Source organism: Mytilus californianus, unplaced genomic scaffold (assembly GCF_021869535.1).
Source record: "Mytilus californianus isolate M0D057914Y unplaced genomic scaffold, xbMytCali1.0.p SCAF_8, whole genome shotgun sequence".
Classification (NCBI taxonomy): Eukaryota; Metazoa; Mollusca; class Bivalvia; order Mytilida; family Mytilidae; genus Mytilus; species Mytilus californianus.
Window position 1 is genome coordinate 76,674,856 of NW_026262734.1, and position 20,380 is coordinate 76,695,235.

General features: G+C 32.7%; 1 protein-coding gene across 3 annotated transcripts in view; it reads right to left on the reverse strand.

The window, feature by feature from the left end:
- Positions 1–2,114: 2,114 nt before the first annotated feature.
- The window catches only part of LOC127712617 (protein strawberry notch homolog 1-like), a 61,256-nt gene continuing 42,990 nt past the window's right edge, over positions 2,115–20,380 (reverse strand). Inside the window, exons 29-31 of one of the 3 annotated variants that reach the window (XR_007987210.1) lie at positions 11,826–12,022; positions 5,174–8,113; positions 2,115–5,066 (exon numbers count right to left, since the gene is read on the reverse strand). Coding sequence is in view for 1 of the 3 variants with exons in the window: in XM_052219160.1 (XP_052075120.1) it covers positions 7,971–8,113; positions 11,826–12,022 (340 nt within the window). In the remaining 2 variants the exon portion in view is untranslated. Of the gene's footprint in view, positions 8,114–11,825; positions 12,023–20,380 lie in introns of all 3 variants that reach the window. The other 2 variants (XR_007987209.1, XM_052219160.1) reach the window with 2 other exon arrangements.

A 20,380-nucleotide genomic window follows, 5' to 3' on the forward strand; every position in this document is an offset into this window, starting at 1 on the left:
TTTCTTCCAGGATTTGAAAGATTCTTTTTTTTAGACATTAATGCGGCTGTGTAAGAGAGCACCATTTTTTCTTTGATGTTTTAAACGAACACCATTGTGAAACACTCGCAGTTAAAATTTTATGCTACATGTTAGCAAGGATTTGTATAGTGATACTATACAAATCCTTGACTTAAGTATATCATAATTGGAAGGTAAACGTAAATCAAAATGTTTTTTGTGAAATGCACTGTGACCACAAAATCAATAGGGTTCTTCCTTATCCCATAGAGCATTTTAAACCAAATTTGGTAAAGATATTGTCTGGAAACAGAAATATTGAGGTCTGGAGTTTGTTACAGGTAAAAGTAGTTCATTTTGACTCCAAAAAAGCAGAGATGTACTAGGGTAGTTGATGGCAGACATTTGAATATCTACTTAATTTATCCACACTTTATTTCATACTCTTAGTAACGTATAGCTTGATATATTGTAAAGACACCTGTTTATTGTTAGACTGTATATTGACCTTCTGGTGATTTTTTTGTGCCATTGATTATCTCTCTGACCTATCCCCCCCCCCCCCCCCCCCCCCACCATCTCCATGTATTTATCCCTTTACAGACAGTAAGATGGACATGTCCGATAGAAGTAACTGATACAAGTCTGATTAACTTGGTTCTGTTTTATTCAAAAGACATTGCATAAACAAACAAGAAAGTTTAAATATATATATGATAATATTCCTTAACAAAACCTGGCATTTAATGCAGTATTTACCTCTCTTGTAATCTTTTGCACAATATCCCTTTTACAACCATCTGTAGGACTTGCTACTAATGATGTACTACAACCGACATAGGTAATGCATATTTAATGAACTTTATAACAATAATGACAATCAAGTAAAATAAACTGCTTCACTGAGCGCAGCTGGATACACCCGCAGAGGTCCAACCCTGAACAGTTGGGGCAAAAATGGACACAATATTCAAGCTTGATACAGGTCTGTACTTGGATTGTAATTAAATATTTGACATATTATAGGTTTCTGAATAAATGTAGTCAAAGAACTTGAAATTGGTTATATGAATTGAATTTATATTCAATTAAAGATTTCTTGCTGTTGTGCAATACACTGTGCTGTTCCGCAATACTAGGTAAATCTGTTGTCAGACTATTAACAAATAAAGTTCAATTTCTTCTCAATGTCATATTTGAAATTTACGAAAATCAATAGGGAGATTACCTCAATAGCTATAAATAATTCACCAAAGTTTCATGAGAACTGCTGAAAGCATTTTTGAGTTATTGTCCAAAAACTGGAAAATCCCCCCTTTTTTAATGAATAAAACCCCATAACTCAGAAATGTAAAATGTAAAATTTATAAATTTCTAAAGGGAGCTTACATCAACAGATATAAACAATTCACCAAAGTTTCATGAGAACTGCTGAAAGCATTTTTGAGTTATTGTCCGAAAACTGGAAAATCCCCCTTTTTTTATGAATAAAACCCTGTAACTCGGAAACGTTAAATCTGAAATTTATAAAAAACGAAAGGGAGCTCACGTCAATAGATATAAACAATTCACCAAAGTTTCATGCATATTGGTTAAAGATTTTTTGAGTTAATGTCTGACATGTTGACGATGGACGGACGGACGGACAGACAGACGGTCAACGGTATACCATAACACGTCCCGTAAACGGGCGTATAAAATAGGTAATTTTGCAAAGTTGAATACTTCCAGAATTATTCCAAGGTCAAAGCATTGCCTCTAAATTCTCTTATATGAAAATTACTACAATATCAAACTTTATGGCATCGTTCAAATCATTCGATTCTATTGTCACTTTTTAAAAATGTATCATGACAATATATGACAAATGCCTACCCCCCCCCCCCCCCCCCCCCCCCCCCCCCCCCCCCCCCCCCCCCATCAAAAGTCTGCTTGCTCTAAATGCAGTGCAAAAATTGTCAATTTAATGTTATAAAAGTGTTAAATCTATTCAGAAATAAAGCAGTTATAAGATGGAAGCATTATAATGTACCACTATCTGATCTTACAGCCCAATCATTCACTTGTAAATATCAATGAAAATATTAATGAGCAATGGAGATATCTTATGAATATTCTTTTAAATGTATTTGATGACTATAAAATAAAATGAAAATATAAATACAAATGAAACATGAACAAACGTGCAATTAAATAATCTTTTTCTACTCCCTAAATAAAGGAAGATAAGCATTCAAAAATAAAATTGATCAATGTCTGTTGTATCTGCTTTATGGAATTTTGATCCAACAAAAAAATTTATATCATGGTGTCTGACTGTATTCAAATATGTATTCTGGGTATAAGTAATGGTCTTCAAGCTTTTCAAACCATTCATTCTTTTTTCAATTTTTTAAAATGCAAAGTAAACATTTGAGCTGCGTCGGATAGAAATCGACCTTATGCAAGTGCACGTATTCAGGTACACGTGTAAGACTGTGCTTTATTTTCGAACATTCAAATATGAAATAAGAGATAAATGTTGGTCTGTTTTGTAGAGTTCTTACATCAACTCAATTTTCAAGCAGTTATAGACTTTGCATGGAGGTTTTTTCAACCCGAAATAGGTTAACAGATGTATTGATATTCATTTCCATAAGGTCGATTTCGATTCGACGCAGCTCATTTTACACATTGATAAAGACAGAAAGATACTTTTACATCCCTAATAACATACTCATATTATGGAATTCAATAAAAAGAAAATAGATATATATATAAAAGTATGAACACAGTCTACAAACAAGTACAAAATCGCTCACACAAATAAATAAATAATACTTAGCCCAAAATGTATGATCATGCTATAAGCCAACAAGTCTCAACACAATAACCACACTAATTTACAGTCTCACATATGCTTTAAAGTTCAAGGTCAAATCATACTAATCTGTGCCTATCAGATAATTATGTTCATATGAGTTTTTAATTATTTGTACATATGGTTGGAATGTTTATATAATGACATTAAATTTTCATGTTATTCTAAAAGGTTATATGGATACAAAATACAAAGTTATCAGATAAACACACTGAGTGCTTTGTGTATATACAGATAGCCATGTTTATAACAATTACATACATGTGAAGGTTGTATGTTGTATTCACAGTATAAAGTTGACAATTTTGCTGATAAACTTCACGTTTCTAGAAATAAAAATAAGCATCGGTATCCCAATAGTCTAACACATTCAAATGCATTTCTAACTTATCCTTTTAGCAAAAAGGATTAATATTTATGAAATCACAAATAAACTTAAACCTCACCTTATCAATATACAAATAAACTTATTTACATGAAATAAACTCTACAATGGACAAACAAAACAGATAAATAATGTGGTCATTTTTCAGTAAATATTTTTTTCATAGCCCATCATTCATTTTTTCCATATTTCTTAAATTCCCAATTGTTTGGTCTGGATCCTTCTCAACTGATATTCCATTAAGATATTGCACAATCTGGACAACAAGTGACCATTCATCAAACTGCAGAATTTTATCTTTTCCCTTTAAGCAGTTGCTTTTTAAATTCCAGTTGTGGAACATTTAATGGGAAATGTGACAGTGACCTTATCCTCCCCTTTTTTTCCATGTCACCTGTTCAGTTATGAAACATTGGACAGGACACAGAACAGTTGCCTTATTTCTCCCCTTGTTTTTCACACTTTCCTACTTTCCACGTAATTGAGGGTCTGGATGGGTTTTATAGAATAGAGAATAAGGAGCCAATACTACAGAAAAATCAACCAAAATATAAAGAATAGACAATAATGAGGTGCTAAAATATAAAGAATGGAGAATAATGAGTTGCTAAAATATAAAGAATGGAGAATAATGGGTAAAAAAATATAAAGATAGAAAAAAAAATGACCTGAAATAAAGAAATGCAAGAACAACACCCATTCCTCCCTCCAAACCCTCATAATCCCTTGAACTGACAAGTTGATTGCAGGAATTGGCCTTTCATTTTGAGGCTAATCTTTAACAAAGCCTTGCAGGGATTGTCACTTAAGAGGGAAAGGTAATAAAACATTATTGCATGCATACAAACCCCAAACTAGAACAGATTGTATTACCACCAAATTAAGAAATTCATAAAAGTATCAAAACTACACAATATCCTTACAGATAAACAAGTTTCTTTGAAAAGAACAGATAAACCATATTGCCTCTGATAGCTTTGGTTTAGAATTATACTATATCTTATACTTGTCATCAAAAAAGAAAAAACATAGTGAAGTATTTTTTTGGAATTTTTTTTTGCCATCTGAACATGCTGAACAACTAGATCATAATAATATTTATTAATGTCTTTATGTCATATAAGCATAATAAATGGGGCATGTGTTCATGGGACACAGATGATGCCCCCGCTTGCATATAATGTTATACAGGGACATAACTCCAGAACTGTAAAAGTGACGCCTTAAAAATTCAAATTTGATCTATGTTTTGTGGTAATATGTTAATAAGCATTGTGTATAAGTTTCATAACATTTGGTTGAGGCAAACTTAAGAGAACGAAAACGAAAAATCCAGCAATTTTTCCATTTGTAAAGGGGCATAACTCTAGAACGGTAAAAGTGACGCCACCAAAATTCAAACTTGATCTGTGTTTTGTGGTAATAAGCATTTTGTATAAGATCCATAACATTTGGGTGAGGAAAACTAAAGTTAGAGAACTGAAACGAAAAATTCAGCAATTTTTCCATTTGTAAAGGGGCATAACTCTAGAATGGTAAAAGTGACCCCACCAAAATTCAATCTGGATCTGTGTTTTGTGGTAGTAAGCATTGTGTTTAAGTTACATAACATTTGGTTGAGGCAAACTAAAGTTAGAGAACGGAAACCAATTTAGGAACGTACAGACATACAGATGGACAAGGGTAAAACTTAATGCCCCCTTCGCTATGGCGGGGGCATAAATATCTTTATAAGAGCACCATCATGATTCATTTCTCTAACAAGTGTCTATACAGCAAATTTGAATAGTGGAACAGGAACTGCTGACCTTTCTGAAGTACCTCAGTTCATGACCCCTTCTGAAGTACCTCAGTTCATGACCCCTTCTGAAGTACCTCAGTTCATGACCCCTTCTGAAGTACCTCAGTTCATGACCCTTCTGAAGTACCTCAGTTCATGACCCCTTCTGAAGTACCTCAGTTCATGACCCCTTCTGAAGTACCTCAGTTCATGACCCTTCTGAAGTACCTCAGTTCACCCCGTTCATGGTGGGGATCATGTTTTAAGTTTTCTTTGTATTGTTAAGCAGGCTGTTGCTTGTCTTATTCTTTGTGTTTATTTTCGTCCAGTTTTGTATTTCTTTTTATTTGTAGTTTTTGGTTATTCCTTGAATATTTTCTTCCACTTTTTTTGCTAGTTAGGAGTAACAATAAATTATTAACCTTTTCTTGACTTAATAAAAAACCTGAAATCTGAACATTTCATTACTGCATTGGTTTCTGAAATTGAAAAATTAACTGACATTGTACATCCATACTTGTCCAATACAGTTAAACAAGATCTATGGGTTGACAGGTATGGAACATAGAACCCTAGTTGGCACCAAATTAACATATAAATTTTTACTAAACATCTACAAATTTACATGTAATAATAAACTCAATACTTTGCTTTAACAATATGATAAATGCTCTAGATAAACCAACAATTCTATTTACATATTTAAATACATTTCAGTGCACAACTTTTGTTAGGTATTGTAGAAAATATCAGTCATTTGATATTGTATAAAAACTACAAAAGGCAATATCCATTTTCTTTTTACACATGCTGTAATGACAAGTTTGTTGCAAGGACAGATTGTCTGCTGGAGTTGTTAACTCGGTCACTTTAAGGTGAAAATATGTCACCAAATTTGCCGATTATTATCTAATGAATGGGTTATATATCTTGTGGTTTTAATATGTGAACAGCATTAATATCTTCATTCTTACCATCAAACATGTTGGTTACAAAACAATTTCTACATGTTTTTTTTCAGTACCATAACTGTTGATACTTTTTGTTTGCGTTCAGAATTTCTTTTAATGACATGCTGAAATGCTGACAAGATCTCTTCGATAATCTAGAATAAATTTGGTAAAGAAGATTTTAAAGCAAAAACATTTATTTTCTAAACAATTGTTTTTTTTAAACAATGCTTTTTTAACAATATTTTAGTTATTTATACTCTCTATAATTATTTTTTTGTATCATTTAATTATAGAAAATTTCTTTAACCTGTCATCACTTTTAAATGCTTCCACCGAAACTCGACAAAAAAAGTATTATTACAGATACTTTCTGAAGTTAGAAAGAATGTGTTAAATTAAATTAAATAATAAGCAGATAACATGATTTATTCCTTATTGATAGAACTTTAGTAGGTTTTTCTATATGAATGGGATTTTGAATAAATAAGCATATTCACCTGCGGAAAAAGTATATTCATCGCGCAAAACGTCGCGTGCTTTTACGTGTATAATAACGATACAATGTTTGACGTTTAGTTGGTTTTGGTAAATAACTGTTATTTTATACATATTTTTCTCGATCGGAACATGGAATAAAACAATTACTGTCTTTTGTTTCGGTAAATATGTGGTTTAATTGACTTTTGAAAAACCTAGTGATATTCACTTCAGCCGTTGGCCTCAGTGAATATCAGTTTTTTCAAAAGTCAATAAAACCACACATTTACCTCATTAAAAGACAGTAATTGTATAATGTTTTTTTCCACAATAACAAGTGTCTGACATTTTCTGTATTAAATCTACTGAGTTATGTACTTGACAAATATACATATTACATCTTCATGATCACAGCATAGTAAAAAAAATACATTTCAACTTGTTTATACACAAAACAACAATATCTATATCATTTTACATCATGCATCCCTTGATGTAGGCATATTTCGGACCTGTCTGTTTTTTATTATTTGCAAAGTGATCATAACTTTTTTAAGGCTATATCAATTTTCATTTAGTTCTTTGGAATTTGGGGAAACAAAAATAGGTGCTGGTGACATTTTCTGATATTTTTTTCCCCATTTTCTTGCCATTTTAAAATACTTAACTTTCAAAATAAGATAACAAAATTTTTATTTTTGATATTTTTGTAAAAATAAAAAATCTTCACAGATTTATGACAAGCAGTATCAGGCTTAATGAAAAATAGCTAGAAGCAAAGAACACCCATTGTAATTATAAGCATTTTTTTCAGTTGATAAGGGGAGAGATCATTTCCAACATTTTATCTCCAATAAATTCGTTCACAGATTTTTCAATTGATATGAAGAGAAATAATTAGTACCTGGTAGTCATGGTAATATATAAAAAAAAATTTCAAAAATATTTGACGTTCAAGGCCTTACGAAAAATAAGTCAGGCTAAACTAAAGCAAATAAGTTTGGTGGCTACTTCAACAAGGGGTGCATATTCTGACAAAAAATTATTACAACCAAGTTTGCTATATTTTTTTTTCATTTTTTCTTACACTTTCATCAAGATCTATCATATTTCTAATATTCTTTTTTTTGTATTCACACATGGCTATTTATTAAATAAATTCCTCTCACTTTACTGAACAAACTCTTCTTCCACTTTTGTCTTCTATCCCAACAAAACACACATACATACAACCTTCCAACTTACAAATAGACTAGAGCTCTATGAGCAGCAATCAACAATAAATTAACCCGATTATGCTTATTTTTTATCCTATATTTGGGACCACAAGTCAATCTCCAAAGCACCAAGAAGTTCTCTTATTGTGCATTGACAAGTCTTGGCATGGAATTACTTTGTATATTCAACAATGCATGAAACATAAATATTTTTGTATCACTTGCTAACTTGTAGACTACTTTGAGGAGATCACTGATGAAAAGAGTAGTGCTGGCTATCACAGTTTCTACCAAATCATTAAAAGTCAAAAGACGGCATGCTGAGATGAGATTCATCGGTCTCAACTACTGGCTGAGAATGTTGCTCTGTATAAGTCTGAACACAATCTTGAGACAATATGTTACACAATGCCATTAAACAATTGCTTGGAATCAAACTCCCTGAAAAAAACAGCAATACAATATGTTTCATTCATGTAAAAAAAAAACATGATTTATAAAAACCATTGGATATTACAAACTGCCAACATCAACCAAAACCAAATGGCAATTAAAAGTAAATGAAAGCCATGCAGGCCCTTTTATCAAACATTCCAAATGGTTTTGTTAGCACTGGTAGATCCATTGCAAATGAATAGGTGGTATCTACACTAAAAACTTTTCTTTATGATACAGGGGGCCGTATCTACTACGACTCAAGACCATGTGCTTTGGATTTACGAATGGAGGACTTAAAAAAAAAAAAAATATTGAAAAAGGTCTTGAAGATACAACAAAACATTTTTGCTAATTATCTCAAAAACCAGGAATTCAATGCAATTTAAGATACTACCTTTTAGTTCTATGATGAGGAATTGTTCATGAATACCATCAAATCAGAACAAAATGAAAATTATGTAAAGGGTTTTCAAATCTTCATTCTTATACCGTATATCGGTTTTTTTTTCGCTTTGTTCGTGGCACCTACAGAAACGCGAATATTTGACCCTGAGTAAATTTCCCCTACTTTTCCTAGATTTACAGCTGTTCTTTAAACGTTTAATATATAAAACTGCTAATTATCAAGTCTACATATAAACTGTTATCACAGAGATATGTCTCGTCTTTTGCAATTTTGATAATGCAATTGTTGAAATTAAAATAGCAATACTTTAACATGCAAGTTATGCAAATATTCAAAGTCGATGAACCATGAATGAAGGTACATGGCTAAACAATCTCCATAGAAATGAGATGTGCCAATGCTAATACAACTGCATACCAAATACCATTGACTTATTTTCAGTTGTTCCCTTTAAACAAACCTAAACAAAAACATTTAACTTGTAAACTATGTTAAAGTTTCAAAGTCAATGAACCATGATGAGGGGGTGGGGCTATATAATTTCCATGGAAACGATACTTGCAAATGACAATATATTTGCATACCAAATATCATTGACTTAACATTAGCAGTTCATCTTAAACTGATCTAATCACAAACTAATACATGTAAACTAAGCAAAAGTTTCAAAGCCAATAGACCATGACTGAGGAGGGAAGGGCAAAATAATTTCCATGGAAATGAGATGTGCCAATGCTAATACAACTGCATACCAAGTATCATTGACCTACCACTTGTGGTTTAACTTAAACTAGAACTAATCACAAACTAATACATTGTTGACACCGCCGCCGCCAGAAACAGCATACCGTAGAAAGGCTTGTATAGTTCGCAGTGGTACATAGTCCGCACCCCCTTCTCCCCACGAAATTTAAGGTAAAAAAACTCTTTGTAACTGTTAGAAAAGGTCTAATGAAACTTCGGTAATTTCAAATCCTGTGCGGTCGTTTGCGGTATTTTCTTGGAAAAACCTGTTTTCCATTATCAAACAGAAGCTGAAACTGCTTGTTAATGATTCTAGAACGCTTCATGATTGTTAAAATAAGTTTAATTCACTTAAAAAACAATTTAGAAACTTGTGTATGTTTAAACAGGAAGTTTAAAAAGCACGTGTAAAAGAAGAAATTAACCGGTGAGAGTTGAAATCCGTACATAACAGATATCACTATAATACGACTTTGAAAGTAAAACAGTTCCATCCTTTTGTAAAACAGTCTTTAATATATCTATCACATTAATGTTTGAAGGGTCTTAAGCTAATACAAACCATATTAGTCAGTATGAAACACCAAAACGGAACGAACAATAACCGATTTCGTTTTGTAGTTTACAAATTCTAAGCTGGTTTACGGTTGTCTTTTTCCCTATGTTTGTATCGTTTCAATCGAGCAGATACCAGTTTATTTCAATGCATTGAAAAGAAACGAGAAATTTGTAATGAAAGGTTTAGTTTTTATATTTATCAGTATTTATTTGATATTGAATAGAAATAACTTATTAATATGGATGAGTTAAAATTATTAGTTTGAAAAATGATAAGAGCGCCCTCTACAATAGAAATAACAAAGATGGCGGAACGTAAACAAACCACCTCGACCGCGAAATTGAAATTTTTCTCTTATTTCTTGCTTATTGTACTCTATAGTCCGCACCCCGTCTGGAAGGTCCAATTTTGGAGAATAAAACCGCGGACTATACAAGCCTTTCTACGGTACCTATGTCTCGCTTTTTGACTCCGTCAAGGCAAGACAAAAATGTACATGTATTTGTATACTCATTTGACCCTAATAGTGAAATTACATTTTATATAAAATCAGTCTTTTGTGTTGATCGGAAGATCACAAGAGTGTGTATAACTAATTGAGATATCTGTTTTTATAATAAATAAATAAATAAATTGGCTAATCATACATGTCATACCTTTTGACAACACAGAAGTCAGTGACATGTTCAAAAATGTTAATTACCGACGTCAATTGATTGGTTGTCATAACCAGCATTTAGTGTAAAAACTAAATTAAAAATAATCACATTTTAACGGATATTTACGCAAATATACTTTCAAAATGCTCTGTTATACCAGCACAAACATGATTGAAAAATGATTTTTATACCATGCCACAATGGACTTGATTTAAACGATTATTGAAAGATCTCCGAATATGTGTATTTTAGTCTGTAGTACACATATTTATATGTAATCGATTATCCGTCAGTCATTCATATTTATGTTGTTTACATCTTTAACAATACATTACAGTGAATTTTTTCGCGTGTATTTTCCCATTCAGCGAAAAAATAATACACAGTGAAAATTTAACCTGCCCATTTTGTCATCAAATTGCGAAAAAAAGCTGACGCGAAAAAACCCCAATATACGGTGTAGGATAAATTTCAAAGTTGACAAATCAGAACCAACACTGCATCTTGCTACATCCAATTGAAAAGAGATGGAATTTTTATATAAAGGACGGTAACGTACATAAATCCAGTAGAGTTAGGTCTACATTGGCTCAAAGTTTCAGATGCAGTTTAAATGTGAAAAGTTGATAGACTTAAGATGGATTTCAGTGATGGCAATAGGATAGAATAAACACATCAAACTTATGCTACAGACATTACAACCCCAGTACCTGGCCTAATTATTCTTCTATTGAACTATTTAGACTTTGAACCTAATTTTTCCTGAACAAAACTGCCAGCAGCTGTATACGTTATAATGCTACATACGTCACTATGCTGCATACGTCACTATGCTGCGTATGTCACTATGCTGCATGTCAGTAACTGCTAGTAGTCCTTTGTTAATTTATGTATCATTGTCATTTTGCTTAATTTCTTTTGTTACCTTTTCTGACATCGGACTAAGACTTCTTTTAAACTGAGTTTTACTGTGCGTATTGCTATGTGTTTGTTTATTCTACATTGTCTAGAGGTGTAGGGGGAGAGTTTTGATCTCACAAAACATGTTAAACCCGCTGCATTTTTGCACCTGTCCCAAGTCAGGAACCTCTGGCCTTGGTTAGTCTTGTATGTTTTTAATTTTAGTTCATTTATATGTTTTGGAGTTTAGTGTGATGTCCATTTTCATTGCACTAGTACACATTTTTGTTTAGAACCAGCTAAAGCTCGCCTCCGGGTGCGGGATTTTCTCTCTGTATTGAAGACCCATTGGTGGCCTGCGGCTGTTTTCTGCTCTTTGGTCGGGTTGTTGTCTCTTTGACGCATTCCCCATTTCCATTCTCAATTTTACTATCCTTTTTAACTTACCCACAATCCTTTCACCTGCATCAGTTTTTAGACGAATAATCTGCATTTTTGAGTTTATTCCACCAGGAGCAGAAGCTAAAACATTTTCTAGTTTATTCCATACACTTAATACTGAACCACTGAGAACGTGGAATGTACGTGTCCTCAGGCCAACATCACACTGCAGACCTAATGCTGTCTTCTTGCAATTGCCTTTCCTGAAAGATTCAAATTATTATTTTTAAGATTTAGTTGCCTAACATCTAGCAATAAATATTATGTCAAAATAGAGGACAGGAACATTCAATGCTAAGCATTTGATCAAATGCATTATTGCCATTGCGCGATGGAAGAAATTCTGAGAAGAAAATTTTTCAACCTATGAATTTCACCAAAATAAATTTATATCAACTTAGAGAATAAGCAGCTGCGACAAGTAACCATGATACTTCTTTATTGTGTACATAGGAATTGTTGCAACGATAATAAAATGCTCCGCTGGGGCGCAGCTTGATACGACCGCAGAGGTCGAACCCTGAACAGTTGGGGCAAGTATGGACACAACATTCAAGCTTGATACAGCACTGAATTTGGATTGTAATTAAATATTTGACACAGCATAGGTTTCTGACACAGAATGAAAGTGGTCTAAGAACTTAAAAATTTTCAATTTACCTATTCATACATGTGATGGACTGTGAAACTCGGATCAGGAGATTGGGAAATTTTGGTCAGGAGATTAGGACTCAGATCAGGAGGTTTTTAATCGACATTAATTTTGTTGTAAATGTAACCGTGTGCTGTAAAAATGGTCTTTTAAAGTGTGTTTTCTTCAACTTTCCAACCAATTTATTATGTTTATAGTACCCTTGTACTTATAAAGTTTCTCCATCTTTATATTCTACATGTTCAATCTAACATTGTTTATTTCCAGTATGTTCTTTAAATTTTTTACTTCATATTCTATAAAACAATCATTGCAACCAGAACATTTGTTTAGCTGTCTGCAAATAGTTTTTATTTTTATTTTTTTCTCTTGCAAACAGTTTTTATTTGCAAACTCAGAAATTCATTCTATCTGTAAAGTTAGGGTCATAGTTATTATATAAATTTCAATTTAAGCCTTAAAAGGAAGTATAGAATCCTCAAATAATTTTCAAATTATTATTTTTTTATTTGTCCTAAGACATTTAAAATCATTTAATAACCATCCTTTTATGATTATTTGTTCAATTTATATTTTATTTATATTCTTTTAAAAATTTTCATTATTAAAAGGAAAGTAACTTAAAACAGGATAAATCAAGGGAAGTAACCCAATAAATACACAGTTTTTGTTACACAACGGCAGTTAGCCTGAGGTAAAAATCGTTGCTTACCAGTATGTTTGACACCCAAGCTGACAAGTGAAGCCATATAATTATGCATGTTAATTGATTTACAGGTAAAATATAACTTCAGGTAATGTCAGTTACACCAGATGCCTGAGATGTTATGTTGGGCAGAAATTTTTCATTCATGAAAAATTTCATACACGGGATTTTTTCAACGGGAGGGGGGAGGAGACCCCTGAAAACGGGATTATTGTACTCCCGTCGGGAGGTTCACATGTATGCCTATTCAAACCATATCATTATTATTTGCTTTTATATATAAATCAGAAATAACCAATTTAAAATGGAAAATGTTAAAGAAAAAAAAGGAAAAAAAAAATCCCCCCCCCCCCCAATTTTTTGAACCCCCTTATGATTCATCGCCCCCAAACTCAATCCCAGCTTTCCCTTTGTGGTATGGTATCTTGCAGTACAATTTCAGAGAGATTCATACACTTGAACACAAGTTATTGTCTGGAAACTAGAAAAATGCTTGTTTTTTTGCCCCTTTTTGGCCCCAAATTCCTAAACGTTTAGGGCAATTACCCCCAAACTCAATTCCAGCTTTCCCTTTGTGATATGGAACCTTGCAGTACAATTTCATAAAGATCCATACACTTACACACAAGTTATTGTCCTGAAACTAGAAAAATGCATGTTTTTTTTGCCCTTTTATGGCCCCTAATTACTAAAATTTTGAGGGAAAACCCCCAAAATCAATCCCAGCCTTCCCTTTGTGATATGGAACCTTGTAGTACAATTTCATAATGATCCATACACTTACAAACAAGTTATTGTCATGAAACTAGAAAAATGCTTGTTTTTTGCCCCTTTTTGGCCCCTAATTCCTAATATTTGGAGGAAATTACCCCAAAAATCAATCCCAGTATTCCCTTTGTGATATGGAACCTTGTAGTACAATTTCATAAAGATCCATACACTTACAAACAAATTATTGTCATGAAACTAGAAAAATGCTTGTTTTTTGCCCCTTTTTTGCCCCTAATTCCTAAAATTTGGAGACAATTACCCCCAAAATCAATCCCAGCATTCCCTTTGTGATATGGAACCTTGTGGTACAATGTCAGAGAGATCCATACACTTACACACAAGTTATGTCTGGAAGTTACAAAAATGCTTATTTTTGGCCCCTTTTGGCCCCTAATTCCTTAACTGTTAGTACCATAACCCCCAAAATCAATCCCCACCTTCCTTTTGTGGTATTGAACCTTATTGTAAAATATCAATGAGATCCATTCACTTAAACTAAAGTTAGAGTGCGAAAACTAATGTGTATTCGGACGACGACGCCGGACGACGACGACGACGACGACGACGACGACGCCAACGTCATACCAATATACGACCACAAAAATTTTTTTGCGGTCGTATAAAAATGGAATATTTAGAAGCCATTTAATCATGTTAATAAAATGGTACTGTAAAAAACATGCACAAGGATACCCTTAAGCGTTTAAATATTGTGTCAAATAGAAAGAAGTAAAAGTCCTATTACCCTGGAATAAAGTTTGTATTAATTTGATCCAAGCACACTCGAGCTAGTGCACAACATTTTAAAAATGCTTTTTATTTGTCAAAACCAGGAATGACATATCAATTTTTTTTTAAATCGAACAGTCATGACAGTATGTTATGTTCACCAATTCCAATAAATTTGTAAAGTTTCCAGTAAATAAATCTTATAAGCTGACAATTAAATCCCTAAACTCTTAACTACAAACCAGAAAACTAAACAAGAGACTCTCAAGAGCCTGAATCGCTCACCTGTATTTCAGAGGAGAAGATTTTTAAATGTTAGCAAACTTGAAGAACAAATTGTGTAAAATTGTCTTTAAAGAGCAATAACTCCTTAAGGGGTCAATTGACAATTTTGGTCAGATTAACTTTTTTGTAGATCTTACTTTGCTGAACACTATTGCAGCTTACAGTTTATATCTATCTATAATAATATTCAAGATAATAACAAATAAAATGTTCCGCAGGGCGCAGCTTGATACGACCGCAGAGGTCGAACCCTGAACAGTTGGGGCAAGTATGGACACAACATTCAAGCTTGATACAGCTTTGCATTTGAATGTGATTAAATATTTGACACAGCATAGGTTTCTGACACAGAATGAATGTGGTCTAAGAACTTAAAAATTTTAAATTGGACATTCACCTATTATGGTCTAATATCCAAAATCTAAATAAATGGTTAGATTCAGCATATCAAAGAACCCCATATATTCAATTTTTGTTGAAATCAAACAAAGTTTAATTTTGGACCCCGATTTGGACCAACTTGAAAACTGGGCCCATAATCAAAAATCTAAATACGTGTTTAGATTCAGCATATCAAAGAACCCTAAGAACTCAATTTTTGTTAAAATCAAACTAAGTTTTATTTTGGACCCTTTGAACCTTAATGTAGACCAATTTGAAAACGGAACCAAAAATTAAGAATCTAAATACACGGTTAGATTCGGCATATCAAAGAACCCAAATAATTCAATTATTGATGAAATCAAACAAAGTTTAATTTTGGACCCTTTGGACCTCAATGTGGACCAATTTAAAAACAGGGCCCAAAATCCAAAATCTAAATACACGGTTAGATTCAGCATATTAAAGAACCCCAAGAATTCAAGAATAAAACCCCATTGAAATTGGTCAAGAAATAAGCAATTTATACGAAGTATCTTCTTTTGCACAATACTGTGCAATTAAATATTTCTTGCTATTGCGCAATACTGTACAATTGACAATTTCTTGCTATTGCGCAATATTGTGCTATTGGATATTTCTTGCTATTGCAAAATACTGTGCAATTGAAGATTTCTTGCTATTGCGCAATACTGTGCAATTGAAGATTTCTTGCTATTGTGCAATACTGTGCAATTGAAAATTTCTTGCTATTGCACAATACTTATTATGTAATAATTTACACATCCTGTTTGGTGTGTATCTCCTACCATATCATTATTATTTGCTTTTAAATATAAATCAGAAATAACCAACTTAGAATGGAAAATTTTAAAAGAAAAAAAAAAGAAAAAAAAAAAAATCCCCCTCCCAAATTTTTTGAACCCCCTTATGATTCATCACCCCCAAACTTAATCCTCACCTTCCCTTTGTGGTATGGTACCTTGCAGTACAATTTCAGAGAGATCCATACACTTGAACACAAGTTATTGTCTGGAAACTAGAAAAATGTGTTTTTTGGCCCCAAATTCCTGAACATTTGGGGCAATTACCCCCAAACTCAAACCCAGCTTTCCCTTTGTGAAATGGAACCTTGAAGTACAATTTCAGAAAGATCCATACACTTACACACAAGTTATTGTCCTGAAACTAGAAAAATGCTTGTTTTTTGCCCCTTTTATGGCCCCTAATTACTAATATTTTGAGGGAAAACCCCCAAAATCAATCCCAGCCTTCCCTTTGTGATATGGAACCTTGTAGTACAATTTCATAAAGATCCATACACTTACAAACAAGTTATTGTCATGAAACTAGAAAAATGCTTGTTTTTTGCCCCTTTTTGGCCCCTAATTCCTAAAATTTGGAGGAAATTACCCCAAAAATCAATCCCAGTATTCCCTTTGTGATATGGAACCTTGTAGTACAATTTCATAAAGATCCATACACTTACAAACAAGTTATTGTCATGAAACTAGAATAAAATGCTTCGCTGGGGCGCAGCTTGATACGACCGCAGAGGTCGAACCCTGAACAGTTGGGGCAAGTATGGACACAAAATTCAAGCTTGATACAGCTATGACTTTGGATTGTCATTAAATATTTGACACAGCATAGGTTTCTGACACAGGATGAATGTGGTGTAAGAACTGGAAAAAATTTAATTTACCTATTATGGTGGAATATCCATAAACTAAATTGTTTGTTAATTTCAATATATCAAAGAATATGTAGAATTCAATGTTTGATGTAATGTAATAAAGTTGAAATTTGGACCGTTTTTGTTCAATGTGGACCAATTTGGTAACATGTATAAATAATCAAAAATCTAAATACATGGGAGCCCATTTAAATACATCATAAAGGTATTAAAATAGAAAGTGACATCATAGTCATGGCTAAAAATAAACAAAAATCCTTAATCAGCAACATTTAAAGTAATATCTAAAAATAAAATTCCTTTGTAACCATAAAAGCCCATTTAAATACATCATAAAGATATTAAAATAGAAAATGACATCATAGTCATGGTTAAACATAGCAAAAAATCCTTAATCAGCATCATTTAACAGTAATATCTAAAAATGGAAATTACATCATAAAGGTATTAAAATAGAAAATGACATCATAGTCATGGCTAAAAATAAACAAAATCCTTAATCAGCATCAGCAACATTTTATAGTAATATCTAAAAATAAAATTCCTTTGTAACCATAAAAGCCCATTTAAATACATCATAACAGATATTAAAATAGAAAATGACATCATAGTCATGGCTATACATAGCAAAAACCTTAATCAGCATCATTTAACAGTAATATCTAAAAATAAAAATTTCTTTGCAACCATAAAAGTAAAATAGAAAATGACATCATAATCATAGCTAAAAATAAACAAAACTTTTTTTTATTGGCAAATCTTAAATGGAGTTTATTATACTAAAACAATAAATTTGCAACCATAAACATGATAAAACCCCATTTAAACACATCATAAAAGTATTAAATAATTCAACTACATCATAAGGCTATAAAAATAGAAAATGACTTCATAGTCAAGGCTAAAGGTAAACAAAAAACCTTCATCAGCAAAATTTTATATTGGCAAATTTCCAATGAAGTTTATTACACTAAAATTGTTGGCAAATTTCCAATGCATTTATTAACAATAAAGTTATTGGCAAATTTCCAATTTACATAATTTAAAAGCAGTGTAGATGAGATATTTAAATGAGTTTGAATTACCAACCTTACACTTCTTTTAAATAATGTTCTTTACTCAATTATTTGTCTATTAAAATGGAAACCCTTGTTTTTTAACCTTTTTTCCCCTTATTCCTTAATATTTGGACCCTTATTCATAAATTTTTGAGCAATTAACCCCAAAACTCAATTCCTACTTTCTCTTCGTGATAAAAAATAACTAACTTAAAATGTAAATTTTAAACAAAAAAAAAAAGGAAAAAAAAAAATTACCCCTTTTTTGACCCCCGCCCCCCTTATGATTCATCACCCCCACCCCCCTTTCCCCCCAAACCAAGCTCAATAACAGCCTTGCCTTTGTGGTATGGTACCTTGTAATACAATTTTAGAGAGATCCATACACTTGAACACAAGTTATTGTCTAGAAACTAAAAAATGCTTATTTTAAACCCCTTTTTAGGCCCCTTATTACTTAACGTTTTGGGCAATTACCACAACACTCAATTCCAGCTTTCCCTTTGTAAAATGGAACCTTGTAGTAAAATTTCAGAAAGATCCATACACTTACACACAAGTTATTGTCATGAAACTAGAAAAATGCTTGTTTTTTGCCCCCTTTTGGCCCCTTATTCCTAAAATTTTGAGGCAATTAACCCCAAAATCAATCCCAGCATTGACCCTTTGTGATATGGAATCTTGTGGTACAATGTCAAAGAGATCCATATGCTAACACACAAGTTATGTCTGGAAGTTACAAAAATGCTTATTTTCGGCCCCTTTTTGGCCCCTAATTCCTTAACTGTTGGTACCATAACCCCCAAAATCAATCCCCACCTTCCTATTTTGGTATTGAACCTTATGGTAAAATTTCATAGAGATCCATTCACTTAAACTAAAGTTAGAGTGCGAAAACCATTGTGTATTCGGACAACGACGACGACGCCAACGTCATACCAATATACGACCTCAAAATTTTTTTGCGGTCGTATAAAAATGCTTGTTTTTTGCCCCTTTTTGGCCCCTAATTCCTAAAATTTGGAGGCAATTACCCCCAAAATCAATCCCAGCATTCCCTTTGTGATATGGAACCTTGTGGTACAATGTCAGAGAGATCCATACACTTACACACAAGTTATGTCTGGAAGTTACAAAAATGCTTATTTTTGGCCCCTTTTGGCCCCTAATTCCTTAACTGTTAGTACCATAACCCCCAAAATCAATCCCCACCTTCCTTTTGTGGTATTGAACCTTATGGTAAAATTTCATTGAGATCCATTCACTTAAACTAAAGTTAGAGTGCGAAAACTAATGTGTCTTCGGACGACGACGACGCCAACGTCATACCAATATACGACCACAAAAATTTTTTTGCGGTCGTATAAAAACTGCATTTGACCCTTATGTTCTATTTTTAGCCATGGCGGCCATGTTTGTCAATGGATCAAAACTTCGGATACATATCATAAATAAGATACCCTGAGGAACATTTAGTTAAAGTTTGAAGGTAATTGGCCAAGTAGTTTCAGAGAAGATTTTTAAATGTTAGCAAACTTGATGAACAAATTGTGTAAAATTGTCTTTAAAGGGCAATAACTCCTTAAGGGGTCGATTGACAATTATGGTCAGATTAACTTTTTTGTAGATCTTACTTTGCTGAACATTATTGCTGTTTACAGTTTATATCTATCTATAATAATATTCAAGATAACAAAAAACTGCAAAATTTCCTTAAAACTACCAATTTAGTGGCAGCAACCCAACAATGGGTTGTTCCATTCGTCTGAAAATTTCAGGGCTGATAGATCTTGACCAATTGAACAATTGAACCCCATGTCAGATTTGCTCTAAAAGCTTCAGTTTTTAAGATATAAGCCAATAAAATGCTCCGCAGGGCGCAGCTTGATACGACCGCAGAGGTCGAACCCTGAACAGTTGGGGCAAGTATGGACACAACATTCAAGCTTGATACAGCTCTGAATTTGGATTGTTATTAAATATTTGACACAGCATAGGTTTCTGACACAGAATGAATGTGGTCTAAGAACTTAAAAATTTTAAATTGGACATTCACCTATTATGGTCCAAAATCCAAAATCTAAATACATGGTTAGATTCAGCATATCAAAGAACCCCAAGAATTCAATTTTTGATGAAATCAAACAAAGTTTAATTTTGGACCCTTTTGACCTCAATGTGGACAAAGTTGATAACAGGGCCAAAAAATCAAAAATCTAAATACATGGTTAGATTCAGCATATCAAAGAACCCCATATATTCAATTTTTGTTGAAATCAAACT